Genomic DNA, 16916 nt, shown 5'->3' with positions numbered 1-16916 from the left:
CGTGACCCAGAACGAAAGGACCCGCATCTGGGTCACCGGGAGCCAGTGAGTCAGCGGGCGGGCCCTCCGCTCGCCCCCCTTCCCCCCACAACCTGCCGTCGGGGGCGGGGGAGGGCGCGTGGATTCGCGGTGGGTTATCTCTCCACCATCGCTCAGCGGGGCCCCAGCACCCACCGAGTGTGGCTTTCACATCGCTATTGGGTAGATAAACAGATATTTTGGTGACTCTACAAATCACTGCTCGTGTGTGTGACGAGCGCAATGAACACGCCCGTGTCTCTGGGTCTTGCTTGTCAATGTGAGCCTCGGGCTCCGCAGGGCGGGGCAGGCCCCCCCCCCGCACCCCTGAAACGGGCTGACCCACGAGGCATCCCCCCACCTCCCCCCGCCCGCTCTGGTGACGGCAGCCGTGCCTCATGGGAGAGGGTGAGATGCCGCAGTGGGTCCGGGAGAGCCACGTCCACGGGGGAGCGGGTTCGAGGCCGGGAGCTGTTTCACTGATGCAGCAGCCTGTGGGGTCAGCCACGCCGACGCCGGGCCCGGCTTCTGTGCTGAGCAGGGCTCCCCCCTCCCATTTCCTGTATCTGCCTCTGAGGCGAGAGAGCAAGTTCTCCGTCCTGGAAACTGAGAGAAGGAAGCGGGGGGGCTGGGGCCCTCAAGGGGGACGGCCAGGAACGGGCTGGCAGGGGGATGTTTCCGGCCGTGAACACAGGCGACCCCGGAACCCGCCCGTCGCTGCTCTCAGAGGCTCCGCTTGGTCCCACAGCGGCCCCGGCGTTCAGTGCCCGGGAGGCAGGAGATGGGACAGAGCACCCCGCCCCCAGTACCCCCCCCCCATCATGTCCACTCAGCCCCGCCCCCCCCCCCCCCCCCCCCCCCGCTGCCTCGGAGAGCCGTCCGGCGAGTTTCCCGTTGACTTTTAAATTCCGGTCACACTGAGGCCCGTCTGGCATCGCAGGGTGCGGGGCCACAGCTTGACCCGGGGCCTCAGGGAGGACTGGCCGAAGAGTCAGCTCTTTTCATGGGGCCAACTCACCATCTGGACACGCTCCCCTCCGCCTCCGGGTGGAGGCCCCGCAGGACAGCACCGGGGACCGCTGGCTCCGAGCTCCGTCCGGCAGCAGCCGCAGCGGCTGCGCGGGCACCGCCGTCCCTCACTGTCGTCTCCATCACTGTCCGCCGCTGCTGCCCAGCGCTGTGGGCGATGCGCTGGGAGGTCTCTAACCTGCACACGCACACGCACACGCGTCCTCACACACCTCCAGTCCTCACTCTGCTGATGAGGAGGCAGCGCCCAGACGGGAACCTGGAGGACAAGTGGCCGACTCAGCTCTGAAGTCCTATCGGGAACCTCCGCTCACACAACCCCCTCTCCTCGCACCGTGTGCCCTGGAGGGAACGGAACGCGGCTCCGTCCCCGTAGACCAGCCCCGCAGCTTCTCTGTGGGCAGCTGTGCAGAGACTCGGGGTGGGTCCCGGCCCCATGGCCCCGTTCTGCCGGGACGGGCTCAGGCCTCGTCTCCTGCCTCTTCCCCGTGACCTTTCCGGTCGGGACGTGGCTCTCCAGGCGGGTGGAGTGGAGGAAGTTGCTGTCCCTCTGAGTTTCACAGTGAGGACACTGACCCGTCAGGGGTTATGAGGCAGAATAAGGGGAACCCCAAGTGTCACCCCCAGGCCCCCGAGAAGCCTGCCGCCAGCCCGCCACGGCTGTGACCCCCGCCCCCGTGCCCTGGCCGCTCCTCGTCTGTCTCCTGTGTCTCCTCGTGTTCTGTGAACCTGCTGCCCGCCAGCCACAGCCCCGGCCGCCCCGCGTCCAGCCCGCACCTGCTCGGTGTGGCTGTGTCCCCACTTCCCTTTGCTCATGCTGCCGGCCTCCCGCCCCTGCCCACGGGCAGGTTCCTGCGTCTCCTGGCTGAGCGCCCCCCTGGCCAACCCCCACCCCCCGCCCAGCCGCTGCTCACACTCCCAGTGCGGCTTCCCAGCAGCCCGGGGTGGGGACGTGGTGGTGTGGCCTGGCCCCTTGTGAGCCTCGCTCTCCCGCCGTGTGGGTCCCTCAGGCGGAGGCGCGCTGCCTGCTGTGGAGCTGTGTGTGGGAGCGGTGCACGCGGTGGTGACTGATCCATCACTTTATAACGGGCGAAGTGGGGGGGTTTCACCTTGAAATACAGAAGGAATATTGGGACATAGAACATTCCAGACCCCTCGCAGGCCAGTGAGTCCAGAGCAGCAGCCTCAGGCATAGAAGGGACGGCAGCCGCGCAGGGCAGGGCTGGAAGCCCCTCCCCGTCTCTGAGGCCCTCCCTCTGGCGGCAGGGAGGGCACAGGTGGAGGGGGTCACCCCTCGGAGCCCCCCCCCCGGCCCTGGCCTTCCAGGGGAGGACTGGCCACTGGGCCGCTCAGCCCCCGCCCTCCACCACGCGGCCACACAGAACTGCTCTCGGGCCGCTCCCGTCTGCTTCTCTCCTCTCGGGCAGCGCCTCCGGGGCTGTCATTCCTGCCACAGGCTCACGTCCCGCCCTCACGCTAAATAGGACCATGGGAGGGGGGCTGGAGGGCAGGGGGAGAGAGGGGTCTGGACTGTGTGGTGTCCCCCCTTCCTCCCCCTGCACCCCCGGCGGCACCCCTGCTGGCAGCCTCCACCCTCAGCCCAGGCCGGAGCCCAGAGGAGGGTGGAGGGCCCGGCCGCGGTCCCCAAGCCAGACGGCCGGTGCGGGGGTGGCCAGTGTGGGGGTGGCCGGTGTGGGGGTGGCCGTGTGTCTGCCTGGAAAAGGCCCATTGTGGTCACCGGGACCCAGAGCAGCGACAGGGGACGCCGCACCTGCGCTCGGCAGGCGTGGGGGCGGCCGGGCTCGGCCCGTGGGAAGGAGGTGGGCGGGCGTGTGAACACCGGTCACGGCGGGCAGGGCAGTGGCCTGAGCAGTGAAAGCTGGCGTCTCGGTCGCTGGTTCCTCGGCTGTGACACTTTCGGTGTTTCCGGGCCTGCTCACAGCCACACTGCTCTGTGGTGAGGCCTCTCCCTCCATGTCTTTCCACTGACGGTTCCTAGAGTCCTGGCCCCTGAGCACGGCGCCCCGAGGGGTCTCCAGCGGCTGCTCCTCCCACCAGGTGCCACAGGGTGACCATGTCCCCGCTTTGGGGCTTGCGTGTGTGTGCATGTGTGTGTGTGTGCGTGTGTGTGCGTGTGTGTGTGTGTGCGTGTGTGTGTGTGTGTGTATTGCGACGTGACTGCGTGCGACATCGACGCTGCAGCGTTCTAGGCCGCCGCCTCCGGGAAGGACACCTGCTGTGACACGGCGGCCGCCCTCAGGGAGCTGTGCACTCAGAGCCGCCCAGGTGCTGTCTGACACGCCCCGCCCGCCGCCCCCGGGCGCCCGAGGCTGGGACTGTCCCGTCCCCAGCGCAGGAGGAGGGCGCGGTGGGGGGAGGGTCGGGGACCTGCTTGGGGTGCACCCAGCACCGAGCTCGGGTGGCCTCGGCTCAGCGCTTCCTCGCCTCCCAGGTAGCCGCCAGGTGCCCCTACTGACAGGAGACGCGGGGGGGAAGGGTGGGCCCCCCAGGCCCCCGACTCCTGGCTCTGCCGGGAGTCACATGACTACACTACTTGCCCCCCCCCCCCCCCGGGCTGCAGATGGTTAACATCTGCATTTGGGCAAATAGGCGTTGCTTCTCAGTAGGAAGTGGTCTGTGCTCGGGCCAATGTCAGTGTCGCCCCGAGGTTCCCTCAATGACCAGGAACCCGTCTTGTTCTCAGAGTCCGGGCGGCCGACGTGGGAGCCTGGAGCGTCGCAGGCGCGTGGCCGGAACGCCCTGCGGATCGCGGCGTCCCTAAGGTAAGCGCAGCAGCGAAAGGGCCTGTCCTTTCCCACCTCCTGGCCTCCGCCTCGCCGCCCTGGTCTGAGGGACCCGAGACTCGGAACCGCTCACTCGGCTCCGGGTGCGGCGGCCGACCGTGTGCATCGGCAAACGCCCGCGTCAGACGTGGCCTCTGGTCTCAGCGACGTCCGTCCTGTGCCCAAGGCCACGCCTGGGAGGACTGTGGAGACCCGCTCCCAAGGGTCCTGCAGGGTAGAGGTGGCGTGGGATTGAAGAAATACAAGAGACCGGGGTTAGGAGGACTGGCACCAGCACCAGCAACTTTATTTTTCACACACAGTTTTATAGCTAAGCTGCGGCTGGTCATGCTCCATAGATCACTGCTAGGGCCTGGCCTATCGTGGGGAAGTAGCAGATCGTTACAGGCTGGGCAAGCTTTGTCTAGCTCCATCTATGTTTGACAGTTGCCATGACAAACAGTTGCTATGACAAATGTCTGCTTGCCTAGATCACAAGAACTGGGTGCCAGCCACGTTCATGTCCTTTCCATGGCGTGGGGTCAGGCCTTTCCTGCAGCCCACGGCCTCTCACAGAGGACGGCGACTCTCTGTCCGCATCGCCCTCCCCGGAGCCCGGGGGTCCGGGCTCTGCTTCTGGAGGGACGCGCGGTCTTTATTCAGCTGAGCACAGCGTTGGCCAAGCTGACAGCTGAGCTCGGAGATGTTCAGGCGATGCAAACAGTGCCCTGTGCACCGCCAGGCACGGGCCCGCCTGGGGGGGGCACCAGGGGGAAGGGGCTCCTCGGGGAGGCTGTGGACAAGCCCATCGGTGGGCGTGTCCTGGGCTCAGTGACCCAGGAGCAGCTCTGCTCACACCCAGGTGCCCCGGCGACACATCGGCACCTGCGGCCGTGAAGCTACACAGAGATGACCCCGTGGGAGCCTGGCAGCGTCCCCCACGCCTGTGGGGGCAGGAGTGCAGGCGGGGGGCTCGTGCTGTGGAGATAGGGCAACGTCCGAGTTAACGCGACTCTGAGCAGGGTCACGGAGATGGTTTCTGTCAATAAAAAAGAACTTGCAAAAGCAGCATCCGAAGGAGCCAAAGGAACCAAAAGAAAAAAGAGAAAGAGCACACAGACCTCTACCCAAATCGCGGAAAACACCTTCTGGCTGGCGGCCGCGCTCACTCAAAAGCAGAAGGAAGCAGCGAGTTTCAGGCCGTGGGGATCTAAAAAGGGCCGCGGCGCCAGGTCAGAGGAGTCGAGAAAGCGCAGGCTCCCTGAGCACAGGCGGCGGCCCGGGGGCTCTGACCTCAGAGCCAGGTTTTAAACTGCGCTCCGTTTAAGGTCTGGGGCGCCTCGCAGCCCCCCAGAGGCCCTCTGGGCACGAAGTGGTGGGGGTGGCAGGAGCCCCCAGTCTCTCGGAGGGGATGGTGTCCTGGCTACAAGGCGGTGCCCTGTCCACCTCAGGGCGTGTGCGAGGTTAGAGACCATGGTGTAGAGTAGTGGTTCCCAATGTCCAGGATGTACTTAGGACTTATGCACACGCATGCACACACGTGCACACACGGGCACACATGGGACATGCACAATACACGCGAACTCATGCACATTGCACATGCATCGGTTTATGTACAACACACACATGCACATAACTCATGTTCTTTTCCGGTCTTGTCCCTTGCCCTGCAGGCTTCACCATTTATGAAAATAAGCACAGATTTTAAGTCTCTGCTTTGATTTAATTTTAATGAACTTAACCTTGTGACTAGATTTGTGTAAGTTAAACTGTTGACAGTTTTCCTTGCTGGTCGTGTCTCGATGCTGTTATGCACGGTGCTTTCCCACGTTAACTGTCTTGGGTAAGTCTGCCCTGGCCAGTGGCCCAACGATCGGAGGGCCTGTCGGCCTCCCCGCCTGTCCAGCCTCCTCTGCTCTGTGGCCCGGCCACTACTCCCTGTGGGCTCGCTGTCTGCTGGCTGATACTGGCTGGGACGCCGGTGCTGCCCACCTGTCCTGGTCACCTGATTCGGCCAGAGACTCCCAAAGCCTCCGCGTCGAAGCAGTGGTTTCTGAGGAGGCCCGGAGGCCTCTGCGATGTGTGTGGGCCTGTGGGTGTGGGAGGCCGGCACCGCCTGGCTCTCGGGGAGCTGCTGTGGCCGCCATCCCCTCCGTGGCTCCCGGCCTGGCTCTGTTTTTTTGTTTTTGTTTTTTAAATATATTTTATTGATTTTTTACAGAGAGGAAGGGAGAGGGATAGAGAGTTAGAAACATCGATGAGAGAGAAACATCGATCGGCTGCCTCCTGCACATCTCCTACTGGGGATGTGCCTGCAACCCAGGTACATGCCCTTGACCGGGATTGAACCCGGGACCCTTCAGTCCACAGGCTGACGCTCTGTCCACTGAGCCACACGGGTCAGGGCCGACGCTCTGGTTTTTAGGAAACGTTCCTTTCGCTGCCAGTGCCTGAGATGCTGTGTTTTGCTCGTGCTGCCTAACAAAACAGGACCAGGAAGCCACATTGTTTTATTGCGAACTGTAAGTTAATATTGTAATATAGTGAAACATACTCTACGTAACACCAGGTGTTTCTCCAAGTAACACTTCCCATGTCGGCAGCACAACCTCTGCGCCGTTGAATCGAAGGGCAGAGGCCCGACCGCCGGCCGCCGGCCTGCGTTTCGCTCGGGCGCTGCGTGGACACGCTCTCCAGCCCGACCTGCAGGCCCAGGAAGGGCCGGCGTGGCCTGTGTGCGGGAGGGAAGAGCCGCCCCTCCGAGAGGCGTCCCTCCGCGACGCTGGTCCCTGGGTGCGCCCGCGAGGGGGCGGTGGGTCAGGAGTGAGCTGCGTCCCTGTGTTTCGGAGCCGCGGGTGCAGCGGGGGAGGGACCCGCAGGAGGCTCCTGGCGTGGCCCCGAGTGGGTCCTGGGCAGCCCGGTCTGGCTGTCCCGTGTCCCGGCAGCGCTGGGTGGGGAGGGAGGGGCCTTGAGCACGGCTCTCAGGGCACTGGCCTCGGCTCTGCTAAATGTCCAGGAGGAGGTGCCCTCAGCGTTTCCCAAACTCACCTACCCCAGGGCACCCCTCCCCCTCCGCCACAATCTTCAGGACAGAAACGGTTTCTCCGAAGCGCTGGGCTGGGCGGTTCACGTGAGCAGGCGTGTGCAGGCCTCCTGACGTGTCGTGGTGGCTGTGTCACCCACACCGCTTCCCTGAAATGATCCACGTGATGTTTGTGGTGACTCGGTGGCCGGGCCGGTGAATCACCTCCAGCAGCGGGGGTGCTGGGAACACACGTGGATGGGCTGCGGTCTGGGTGTGAGACTCTCAGCCACATGGGTGGACTAGGCATTGTCCGCAGGTGTGTGCCGTTTGAACCCCGCGGGTCCGAACACCATTCCCAAGCAGCACGGAATCACACGCCAGGGCCCCTGTGATGAAGCCTGAAATTCTAATCAAAGCAGGAATCAGAGGGGATTAAACAGTGCCTCTCAGGCAGGCAATCCAGCACAGACACCCTCACCTTGGAGCGCTGGCCAGCAACTCCAGCGGCCCCACCTCCCGCTGGCGCCCCGCCCCCCCCGGCCCCCCCGGCAGGCCCCCTGCCTCGGAGCCGCAATGGGGAGGCGGCCACAGCTGCCTGCAGGTGCCAGCTCCTGGCAGCGGGAGGGAGGGGTGAGGCCACCCATCGAGCGTGCGAGGGACAGAGTGGGAGTCACCTCACAGGGGCCCACGCGCAGGAACCCGTCAGGGGAGCTGTGGGTCATACTGGCTCCCTCCCCACACGCGGGACACACACTGGCCTGCAGGTGAGGACGGACCGGCAGGTGGGACCCGTGTCCCAGCCAGCGCACCCGCCACCTGCCTCTGCCGTGTCTCCCTCCTCCTGACCTTTCCCGGCTACACGGCCAGGGGCTCGGCGAGAGGATGAGAATGAGTGAGTAGCAGGGAGAACTCCAGGCCAGGGGTTGGGCGGGGGAGGGCGTGAGCGAGAGGAAGGCAGGGTGAGGACACAGCGAAAGGCGGAGGATGGGCGTGAAGGAGCAAAGCCCCTTCCTCCCGGCTTTGTCTCAGGATGGAGTCCCCTTCACTCTCAGACAGCCCACCCTCACTCACCTGCCGGTCCATCTCTGGAGCCAGGCTCCGCGCAGGGCCCCCTCCTGGCTTCCCCAGCACCTTGCAGCTCGGTGAGAGCTCTAACAGGTTGGTGGGGGGGCTGGTGGCGGACACCCAGTGCCCTGAGCCCACTTCCCGCTGCCCCTCCTGTCACTCTTGCTGCGTTCCCCACCACCCGAGCGGGTCTGTCCACAAGCCTTTTAGAATCCTGCCCTCTGAACCTCCTCCCCGTGTGAGTTCTGAGGGTCACGCCATGTCTGCCTGGCAGATGAGTGGCTGTTAAGAAGTGTGGGCATTGGAGACACACACACACACACACACACACACGCGCGCGCACACGAGACCTGGTGCATGAAATCCGTGCACTTGGTGGGGGATCCTTCAGCCTGGCCTGCGCCCTCTGGCAGCCCAGGAGCCGTCAGCTGGACTCCTTGGTGCTGCTGTGGAGGCGGGAGAGGCTCCTGCATTGAGCGTCTGCCCCCTGGTGGTCAGTGCACGTCATAGCGAGCAGTTGAGTGGCCTTAGCATATCATTAGCATATTACACTTTGATTGGTTGAACAGCCAACCGAACGACCGGACACTTAGCATATTAGGCTTTTAGTATCACTCAACTGCTCGCTATGACGTGCACTGACCACCAGGGGGCAGACGTTCTGGTAGGTGAGCTTGCTGCTGGGGTCCAGCCAACTGGGACTGAGCGAGACAGGCCAGACATGCCCTGGAGCCCTCCCACGGCCCCTCCCTGGCTGGCCAACCTCCCGCGTCCCTCCTTGGCCCGGATGGTGCACCGGTGGGGTCCCTCGGCCTGGCCTGTGCCCTCTCGCAATCCTGGACCCCTCGGGGGATCCTGGGTCCCACAGACCAGGCCGTGGGACCCCACTGGTGCACGAATTCGTGCCCCGGGCCTCTAGTGTAGGATATCCGTATTCCTGCTGCCTTTCCCGGCCACGCAGGCTTGTCAGCATATCCTGAGGATGGCCCTCACGTTCAGAGCTCAAAGAAACCCCATGGCCGGCTCTCACATGTGGTGCATGAGCACCCTGAGCTGCCCCGTAAGCGCCTGGCAGGCTAGCCCTGCGAGCTGTCAGCTTTCGGACGACTCCTCTGCACAAAGCTTGTCGGGGGGGCCCGGCTGCCTGGCTTCCGCTGGGTTTGGCCTGAGGGTTTCGTGCAGATCAGAGTCTGCGGTTTGCTGGCGTCTCCCCTGTTCACCCTGTGGATCAGGAACCGGCAGGTCGCAGCTCACGGGACACGTCTGGGCCAGCCCATTCGTGTGAGTGATTGTCCACGACCACTTCCAAGTCGTGTGGCAGAGCCGGCTGGCGTGGCTCAGGGGTTGAGTGTGGACCCATGAACCAAGAGGTCACAGTTCGATTCCCGGTCAGGGCACATGCCCCGGTTTTGGGCTCGATCCCCAGTGCAGGGGGGCGGGGGGCCTGCAGGAGGCAGCCAGTCCATGATTCTCTCCTATTGATGTTTCTATCTCTCTCTCCCTCTCCCGTCATCTCTCTCTAAAAAAGTAAATAAAAACCTATTTCTTTTTTTTAGAGTAGTGTGGCTGAGACCCTGTGACTGCCGAGCCTGAGACTTCTGTCTCGCCTCCCAGGAGGGGTGCTGCCCCCTGCTGGTGTGTTTGTGTGGCGCACCTGTGTGCTCTCCTGTCCTGGCAGGGCGGGCGGGCGATGCCCTGGGCTGTCTGGCCCTCCCAGAATACTTGTCTTAACCCCCGTGTCTTTTGCTTCCTTTCCTGCTCAGGGTCCCTCCTCTCCTGTCACCCCGTGGGCTGGCCCACAGCTCTGCCGGAACCGGAACCGGCGGCACCATGAGTGAGGTGAGTGTCCCCGGGGTGTTGGCTGGGAGCGCACGTTCGCTTCACTGTGGCTCCTTGTTAATTGCCCGGCAGCTGACTCTCCCTCCGCCCGTTCCCAGGAGTCAGGGAGCTACCTGGACGCCTACGACGACTACAACGCCACGGCGGACTACACGGCGGACCTCCCCGTCCTGTGCGTCCTGAAGGACGTCCGCGACTTCTCGCGGCTCTTCGTGCCCATCACCTACTCCCTGATCTGTGTCTTCGGCCTCCTGGGCAACGTCTTGGTGGTGCTCACCTTCGCGTTCTACAAGAAGGCCAAGTCCATGACCGACGTGTACCTCCTGAACATGGCCCTGGCGGACATCCTGTTCGTCCTGACCCTGCCCTTCTGGGCGGTGACGCATGCCACGGGCCAGTGGGTCTTCAGCAGCGCCCTGTGCAAGCTGGTGCGCGGCATCTACGCTGTCAACTTCCACTGCGGCATGCTGCTGCTGGCCTGCATCAGCCTGGACCGCTACGTGGCCATCGTACAGGCCACGCGGTCCTTCCGCCTGCGGGCCCGGATGCGGGCGCACCACCGCGCCATCTGCCTGGCCGTGTGGGCCCTGTCCGTCCTCATCTCCATCGGGACCTTCATCTTCCACCGGAAGTACCGGCTGCAGGACCGGGAGGTGTGCGAGCCCCGGTACCGGGAGGTCTCGGAGCCCCTCCGCTGGAAGCTGCTGGTGCTGGGCCTGCAGCTGCTGTCCGGCTTCTTCATGCCCCTGCTGTTCATGACGCTCTGCTACCTGTCCATCGTCAGGACGCTGCTGCAGGCCCAGAACTCCAAGCGGCACAAGGCCATCCGCGTGATCGTGGCCGTGGTCCTCGCGTTCCTGGCCTGTCAGGTCCCGCACAACGTGGTGCTGCTGGTGACGGCAGTGAACCTGGGCAGGGTGGGCCGGTCCTGCCAGGCCGAGAAGGCGCTGGGCTACCTGGCGACGGGCACCGAGGTGCTGGCCTTCCTGCACTGCTGCCTCAACCCCGTGCTCTACGCCTTCGTGGGCCAGAAGTTCCGCAGCTACTTCCTGAAGATCGCCAAGGACCTGCTGTGCGTGGGGCGGCGGCGCGCGCCCGGCCTGGCCTGCGCCCGGCTGCACTCGGAGGCCTTCTCCTCCCGGCAGATCAGCGAGACGGCGGACAACGACAACCCGTCCTCCTTCACCATGTGACCCGCCCCGGGTGCCGCGTGCCGTGCTCACGGCCGCGAGAGGACTCGCGGGAGTGTGTGCAGTGTCTTCCCCGAGGTGGCCTTGGGCTGTGGACACTTGGGGGGGTGGGGGGTGGTGGGGCTCATGCAGGTAGCGGTTTCCAAATTTCCTCCACCAGAAACTCTGATCCGGCCGCCTCTGCCGGCCGGCACCCCAGGAGGCAGGCTCTGGGCCACGCGGCATCTCAGGGAAGGGCTGACCAACGGGAGCATCCTAGGAAACATTCATGAACTGGCCCTAGGCCACCACTCCTTCAGTCAGAGCAAAACAATCACACGGGTTGAAAAGCCAAGACAGAAAAACAAAAATGAATAAAAGCCCTCGTGCCACGCATTCCGGTCAAACACTCCATCCAGCCGATGACCGCCGGGTGCCAGGGAGGCCAGAGCAGCAGCGACGCCCAGGACGCGGTGGGCCGAGGGCGGGCCGAGCTGTGTGGGGGCAGCAGGGGAACCAGCCCGAGCGCAGCTGGAATCGCTGCGGACAGACGGGCGGACAAGGCGCTGGGCGAGCACCAGAGACGCCGTCACAGGGATCGGGCGCCTCAGGCTGTGAGGGGCACGGGACAGCGGGCGTTCGCTGTGCTTCCCTGGAAGTGGCCCCGCTGGGAGCCGCCAGCCTGTCCGGGGCCGGGCCTACGGCCGAGGTCCGCGCACAGAGGGCATCCTAAGTACCGGTTAGAGGTCAGAGTGAAACGGAGGGGCAGTGCCGCTTACAGTGTGAGGTGTTAACTTTTTTACAAATAAAAATACTTAAAAACCAAGGACACTGCCGAGGAAATACGCAGGGACTCTGTCCCCTTTGGGGTGGGAACGGGCCATGAGGAGGCTCCGTCGCTCGCAGGCCCAGGGCCTCCGGGCTCTGCTGTGGACTCTGGGGAGGTTTTCCCGAGTCGGCGGTCCACTAGGAATCAGGTTTCCTCCACTCTCTCAACTTCTAGAAAGTTCCAGGAACTCGTGTTTGGAAGGGCCGTGCACAGGTGGGAGCACAAGCGGAGAAAGCTCAGCACGTCCCGAAAGACAGACGTGCTGGGGACACGCTGACCGAGGGCCGGAGGAGGGCGCGGTGCGGACGGGCGTGTCCTCTAAGCGTCCTCTCGCTCTCACGGGCCTTACCTGCGTCTCTGCATGAGATTCAAAGTGACATCTCAGGAGTTGAAGTCTGCATCTCATTAAAAAAATTTTTTTTAAGCCACTAGTTTTTTAAAAAAAATTAAAATTGATTTCAGAGAAGAAGGGAGAGAGATATAGAAACATCAACGATGAGAGAGAATCACTGATCGGCTGCCTCCTGCACGCCCCCTGCTGGGGATCGAGCCCACAACCTGGGCCTGTGCCCTGACCCGGATCAAACCATCACCTCCTGGTTCACAGGTCGAGGCTCAACCACGGAGCCGCGCCGGCCGGGCTTGAAGTTTGCATTTAGAACATGGCGCTGGCTTTGCAAAATGAAACTGGTTTGTGTGTGAAGTAGAGACGGTCTTGCAGCCTCGGTGTCCCGTTAGCAGTCGCCTCCAGATATCAAAGCGGAGGAGAGGCCCCCAGCAGCCTCTTTCAGGTGCCTGGACAGGACCCCCCGTGGCACGGAGATGCCGGGCGCCTGGCACTTGGAAACGGCACCTCTGTGTGATCGGAGCCCCCGGATGAGGAGGCTCCCCTCTCTAAGCCGCAGCCCTTCCTCACTCAGCCGCAATGAATAAAGATGTTTCCAAACGCCCGAGTGCGTTGCTTCACCGAGTAGCGTCTGTGTCCCTGCTGCGCCGGCATCACATAGGTCAGGCCCATCCACAGCGTTTGGCGACACCCGCGCCCACACCCACGGGCACGAGCAGCGTGGGGCTCCTCCCACAGGAAATGCTCGGGGTTGGCCCCTGCCAGTCCTCTGTCCTCCCTCCACTGACTTTCAGACTCCGCGTCTGCCTTCGTCTCTGCTCTGCGCTCGGCACCGGCTTCGGCCACGTTCTCGGAACGGCCATCGGCACCTGTGAGAACGCTCGCCGGGAGGGCGTCACACCTCAGCCTGTCGCTAGTGGAGCAACCGCACACACACGCACACTCATGGCGTCACGCACGCGCGTGTGAGCAATCACGTCTGTCTGTGTGACCAGGGACGGTTTTCTTGGTTCCTGCTACAAAGTGGCTCAGAGGGTCCCCATCGGTTCTTTATGGACAAAGGAGACTTTTCACCCACAAACCTCAGCCGGGGTGGGAATGCAGGCAGGAGTGTTGCCTTGTCAGCTGCGCACCTCGATCAGAGGCACCGAGGTACCGTGCCAACTGCCCGCCCATTTGCTCCTGAGGCCGGACATGCTGGTGTGCAAGTGAGGCCGGAAACGTCCATTTTCAGATCCTAAAAATGTGTGGGGATGTGTGCGCGTCCCAGGCGTCCGTGGGCATCGGCACAGAGACCCTGGCCATGGACACGCGTGTGGGCTGCAGTGCCCGGCGCACCCTTCGCTGGGGCTGCCGGGACGAGAGGCCGGGGTCCGAGACCGGGCATGGGCAGGTGGGTGTCCCCGGGGACCCCACTCCCTGGTGGGCAGACAGCTCCCCTCCGGGGCCTCACACGGCCACAGCCGGCTGTCTGTGCTCCCAAGTCCCGTCTCCTCCCCTTGAGGACCCAGGCGGGCTGGGTTAGGGCCACCCCACAGACCTCACCCGCCTTAATCTCCTTTACCGCCCGTTTCCAACGCAGTCACTTTCTCAGAAACAGCGGGGCTGGCAGTGCGGGCATCGGCACACGCCCTGTGCCCTGTGCCCTGTGCCCTGTGTCCTTCGTCCGTGCTGGATAAGGCGGCAGCGGCATCTCTCCTGCCCCCCCGGCCTCTCTGCCTCAGGGTCAGGCAGGCCATCCAGGTGGTCAGCGGGGGGCTGGGCCCCAGGCCGACCTCAGGGGCCCAGCGGGCTGCCTGGCTCCTGCCTCACGGAGGGACGCCTTCCGCCGGGTACCCTGCGTCCTCGTGCCCAGAGCAGCGGGAGTCCACCGGGCGCGGGAGGGGAAGGCGGGCGCCGCACCCCGAGCCTCGGGGAGAACGGAGGCTGAGGGTCTCAGGAGCCAGTTCAGCTGCACTAAACGCATGAGAACACGAAGCCGCCAGGGTCTCCCCTGAGGCGTCTGGACGAGGCCAGAGGAGGGCCAGGGAGACAGGCCAGCGCGATGGTCCCCCAGAGCCCGACGGGCGCCGTGGCGGGGCCTCTCCCCCGACTCGCCGGGCACCCACAGTCCCTGGACCCCGTCTGGCAGAGTTTTCAGACTACATTTGGAATTAGAGCCAATGTTTTATTTTATTTATTATTATTTGTAATATATTTTATTGATTTCAGAGGAAGGGAGAGAGAGAGAGAGAGATAGATAGGAACATCAGGATGAGAGAGAATCATGGATCAGCTGCCTCCTGCTCGCCCCACACGGGATGGAGCCCGAAACCCGGGCCTGTGCCCTGACCGGGAATCGAACCCTGACCTCCTGGTTCATAGGTCGATGCTCAACCACGGAGCCACCTGACCAGACAGAGCCAGTATTTTTTTTTTAAATATATATTATTGATCTTTTACAGAGAGGAAGGGAGAGGGATAGAGAGTTAGAAACATCGATGAGAGAGAAACATTGATCAGCTGCCTCCTGCAAACTCCCTACTGGGGATGTGCCCACAACCCAGGTACATGCCCTTGACCAGAATCGAACCTGGGACCTTACAGTCCACAGGCTGATGCTCTATCCACTGAGCTAAACTGGCTGGGGATTCTGTGTGGCTGAGGCAGCACTCCTGCGGGTGTGGCCTGCGGCCAGCAGAGGGCAGCTGCGCCCCGTCGAGGAGGCAGGTGGGCCCGCGGCCTGTCACCTTCCAGGATTCGGCTCCCGAAGAGAAGACTGAGGTCCCGAGTGATGCCGGCACTCACAGCAGGACGCTGTCTCCCTGTGTAACAGGTTCCGGACAAGGACCCCAAACGTCACCTTGAATTCAAGAACCCAGTTAGTCTCCAAAACCAGCAGAAGCTGAAGCTTATAAAATACTGGCTCTGGCCCTGCCCAGTTTAGCTCTAAATGTAAGGCATCTCCTCTCTCTAACTTTCTAAATTCTGGGTCTATGGGAGCTTGTCTCCCTGATGGTGAGGACGATGGAGGGGCTGTGGGTGTGGGCGAGTCGGGGTTCGTGGGGAATCGTTACTGCCTCTGGTCTGAGCGGTGTGACGGGTGGGGGTGGGGACACCTGCCGAGGCCAACAGCCCATTGGGTGCGGACACTTGGGAGCATGGCCTTTCTTTCGGGGAAAGCCTTCTCCACGAGCTTGGTCAGCGACGGCCCTGCCTCCCACTGACTCCCGTCCAACCAGCAGCTGCACATGGCCCTGGACCCAGGCAGTGCCGAGGGCTGGGGATCGAGGGGCCCTGAGGGCTGCAGATGGGTCGGGATCTGGCCAGTGTCAAGAGCTGGGGATGGGCCGGGATCCGGGCGGTGCCGAGGGCTGGGGCTCAGGGGCAGGGCCTGGCACCTGCTGTCCAGAGGGCACCCGGCACTAACGAGGCTGAGGCTCGCTCGGGAGGCAGAGCTGTGGTCGGAGGCCCGTCGTGCACCGGCCGCCTCACTTCCCTTTTGAGTCATGTCCTTGCTCAGAGGAAATCATTCCAACGAGGGTGAGCGTCTCCTTCCGCCGCCTGTTTAAGGAGGAAGTGTCTGGGCGCAGAGCTGCAGGCGTCCGAGGGTGCGGGGACCAGGCATCAAAGACCCCCTCAGACGGGCACTCACGGGCCTGGCCCTCATATCTGAGCTCTGGTCCCACCGCACACACGTGTGGAATTAAACTTGATGAGACAGAATCCTTACGAAGGTCTCAAAGGGTTTGCAGGAGAAAACATAGTCACAGACACCCGTGGAGCAGATTTCTTCCCACCCAGCTCACGGGCTCCCCGTCTGGCTCACAGGCTCCCCACCAGGCTCTGCGCGGAGGCTGCGCAGGGAAAAGTAGGTCCCCAAAGAGCCCCCGTCCGGCCGGGCTGTCAGCAAAGATACGAGCACACGCCGGTCACTTGCACCAGCAGAGTGACAGCCGCTGGCTGCGTTCGATGGGCAGGCGCTGTGCTCAGCCCACTGGTCGGTACCGTGTTCAGTCCCACACGCTCCCCACTGGTCTGCATCACCCCCGTGTCACGGTAGAGGATAGTCCGAGAGGTGTGGTGATGTGTCCCGGGTCACGGAGCTGGGAAGGGACAGAGCAGGGCGTGGACCCCAAGGCTCCGACCTCGGCCACTGACCCGGCCTCGGCCCTGGCTGCACGTGGACAGTCAGGAGGCGACTCCAGGCCCCGCGTTGGAACCCAGTTGGCTGAGGCCCGTGTTTTCTAGAAGCTGCAGGTCCCCACTGGCCACCCTGAGCTGGTCAGGGCCGAGCAGGAGGAGGGCCGCCGGCTCTGCCCACGAAACCGGCAGCGAGACCCCGAGAGGCAGCCGCACCGGGCTGTGACTTCCCCATTTGCCGGCTGACATGTGAGCTGGGGGGAGGGGGGGCAGCTGCAGCCTCTGGGGTCACGGGAGGGCGGAGGGACCGTGTCTGGGAGGCACCTGTGTCTGGGCGGGCTCTGCCCACCTGGGCCGAGTGGGCAGCTGTGGGGTCAGACGGCCTGTGACCTCGGGGTGGAGTCACTGTGGGGAGAGCCAGGGCCTCGGTGTCCCTGGGCAGGGAAGCGGTTAGGAAACGTCACTGGAGAGACGACCGGGTAACCCAGGAAAGAAGCCTGTGTGGATGGAGCGTCGGCTGCGGACTGAAGGGTCCCGGGTTCGATTCCCAGTCAGGGTACAGGCCCGGGTTGCAGGCTCGATCCCCAGTAGGGAGCATGCAGGAGGCGCTGATCCATGATTCTCTCTCATCATGGATGCTTCTCTCTCCCTCCCTCTCCCTCCCGCTTCCTCTCTGAAACCAATAAAAATG

General features: G+C 63.6%; 1 protein-coding gene across 2 annotated transcripts; it reads left to right on the top strand.

Moving 5' to 3' along the window:
* The first annotated feature begins 3430 nt into the window (after positions 1-3430).
* CCR6 (C-C motif chemokine receptor 6) lies at positions 3431-12693 on the top strand. 2 transcript variants are annotated; one of them, XM_070419156.1, is made up of 4 exons: positions 3431-3499; positions 3752-3830; positions 9684-9759; positions 9858-12693. In XM_070419156.1, the coding sequence occupies exons 3-4, from the start codon at positions 9751-9753 to the stop codon at positions 10950-10952; spliced, it is 1104 nt and encodes a 367-aa protein (XP_070275257.1). In that variant the 5' UTR covers positions 3431-3499; positions 3752-3830; positions 9684-9750; the 3' UTR covers positions 10953-12693. The 2 variants fall into 2 exon arrangements, with proteins under 2 accessions (XP_070275257.1, XP_070275258.1); XM_070419157.1 differs by lacking the exons at positions 3431-3499; positions 3752-3830 and adding an exon at positions 6291-6352.
* Positions 12694-16916: the final 4223 nt, after the last annotated feature.

This window comes from Myotis yumanensis, unplaced genomic scaffold (assembly GCF_028538775.1).
Source record: "Myotis yumanensis isolate MYYU_CA2020_CCGP unplaced genomic scaffold, mMyoYum1.0.hap1 SCAF_6, whole genome shotgun sequence".
NCBI lineage: Eukaryota > Metazoa > Chordata > Mammalia > Chiroptera > Vespertilionidae > Myotis > Myotis yumanensis.
Note: the sequence above shows the minus strand (reverse complement) of the source record. Positions and strands in the feature narration are given on the sequence as shown.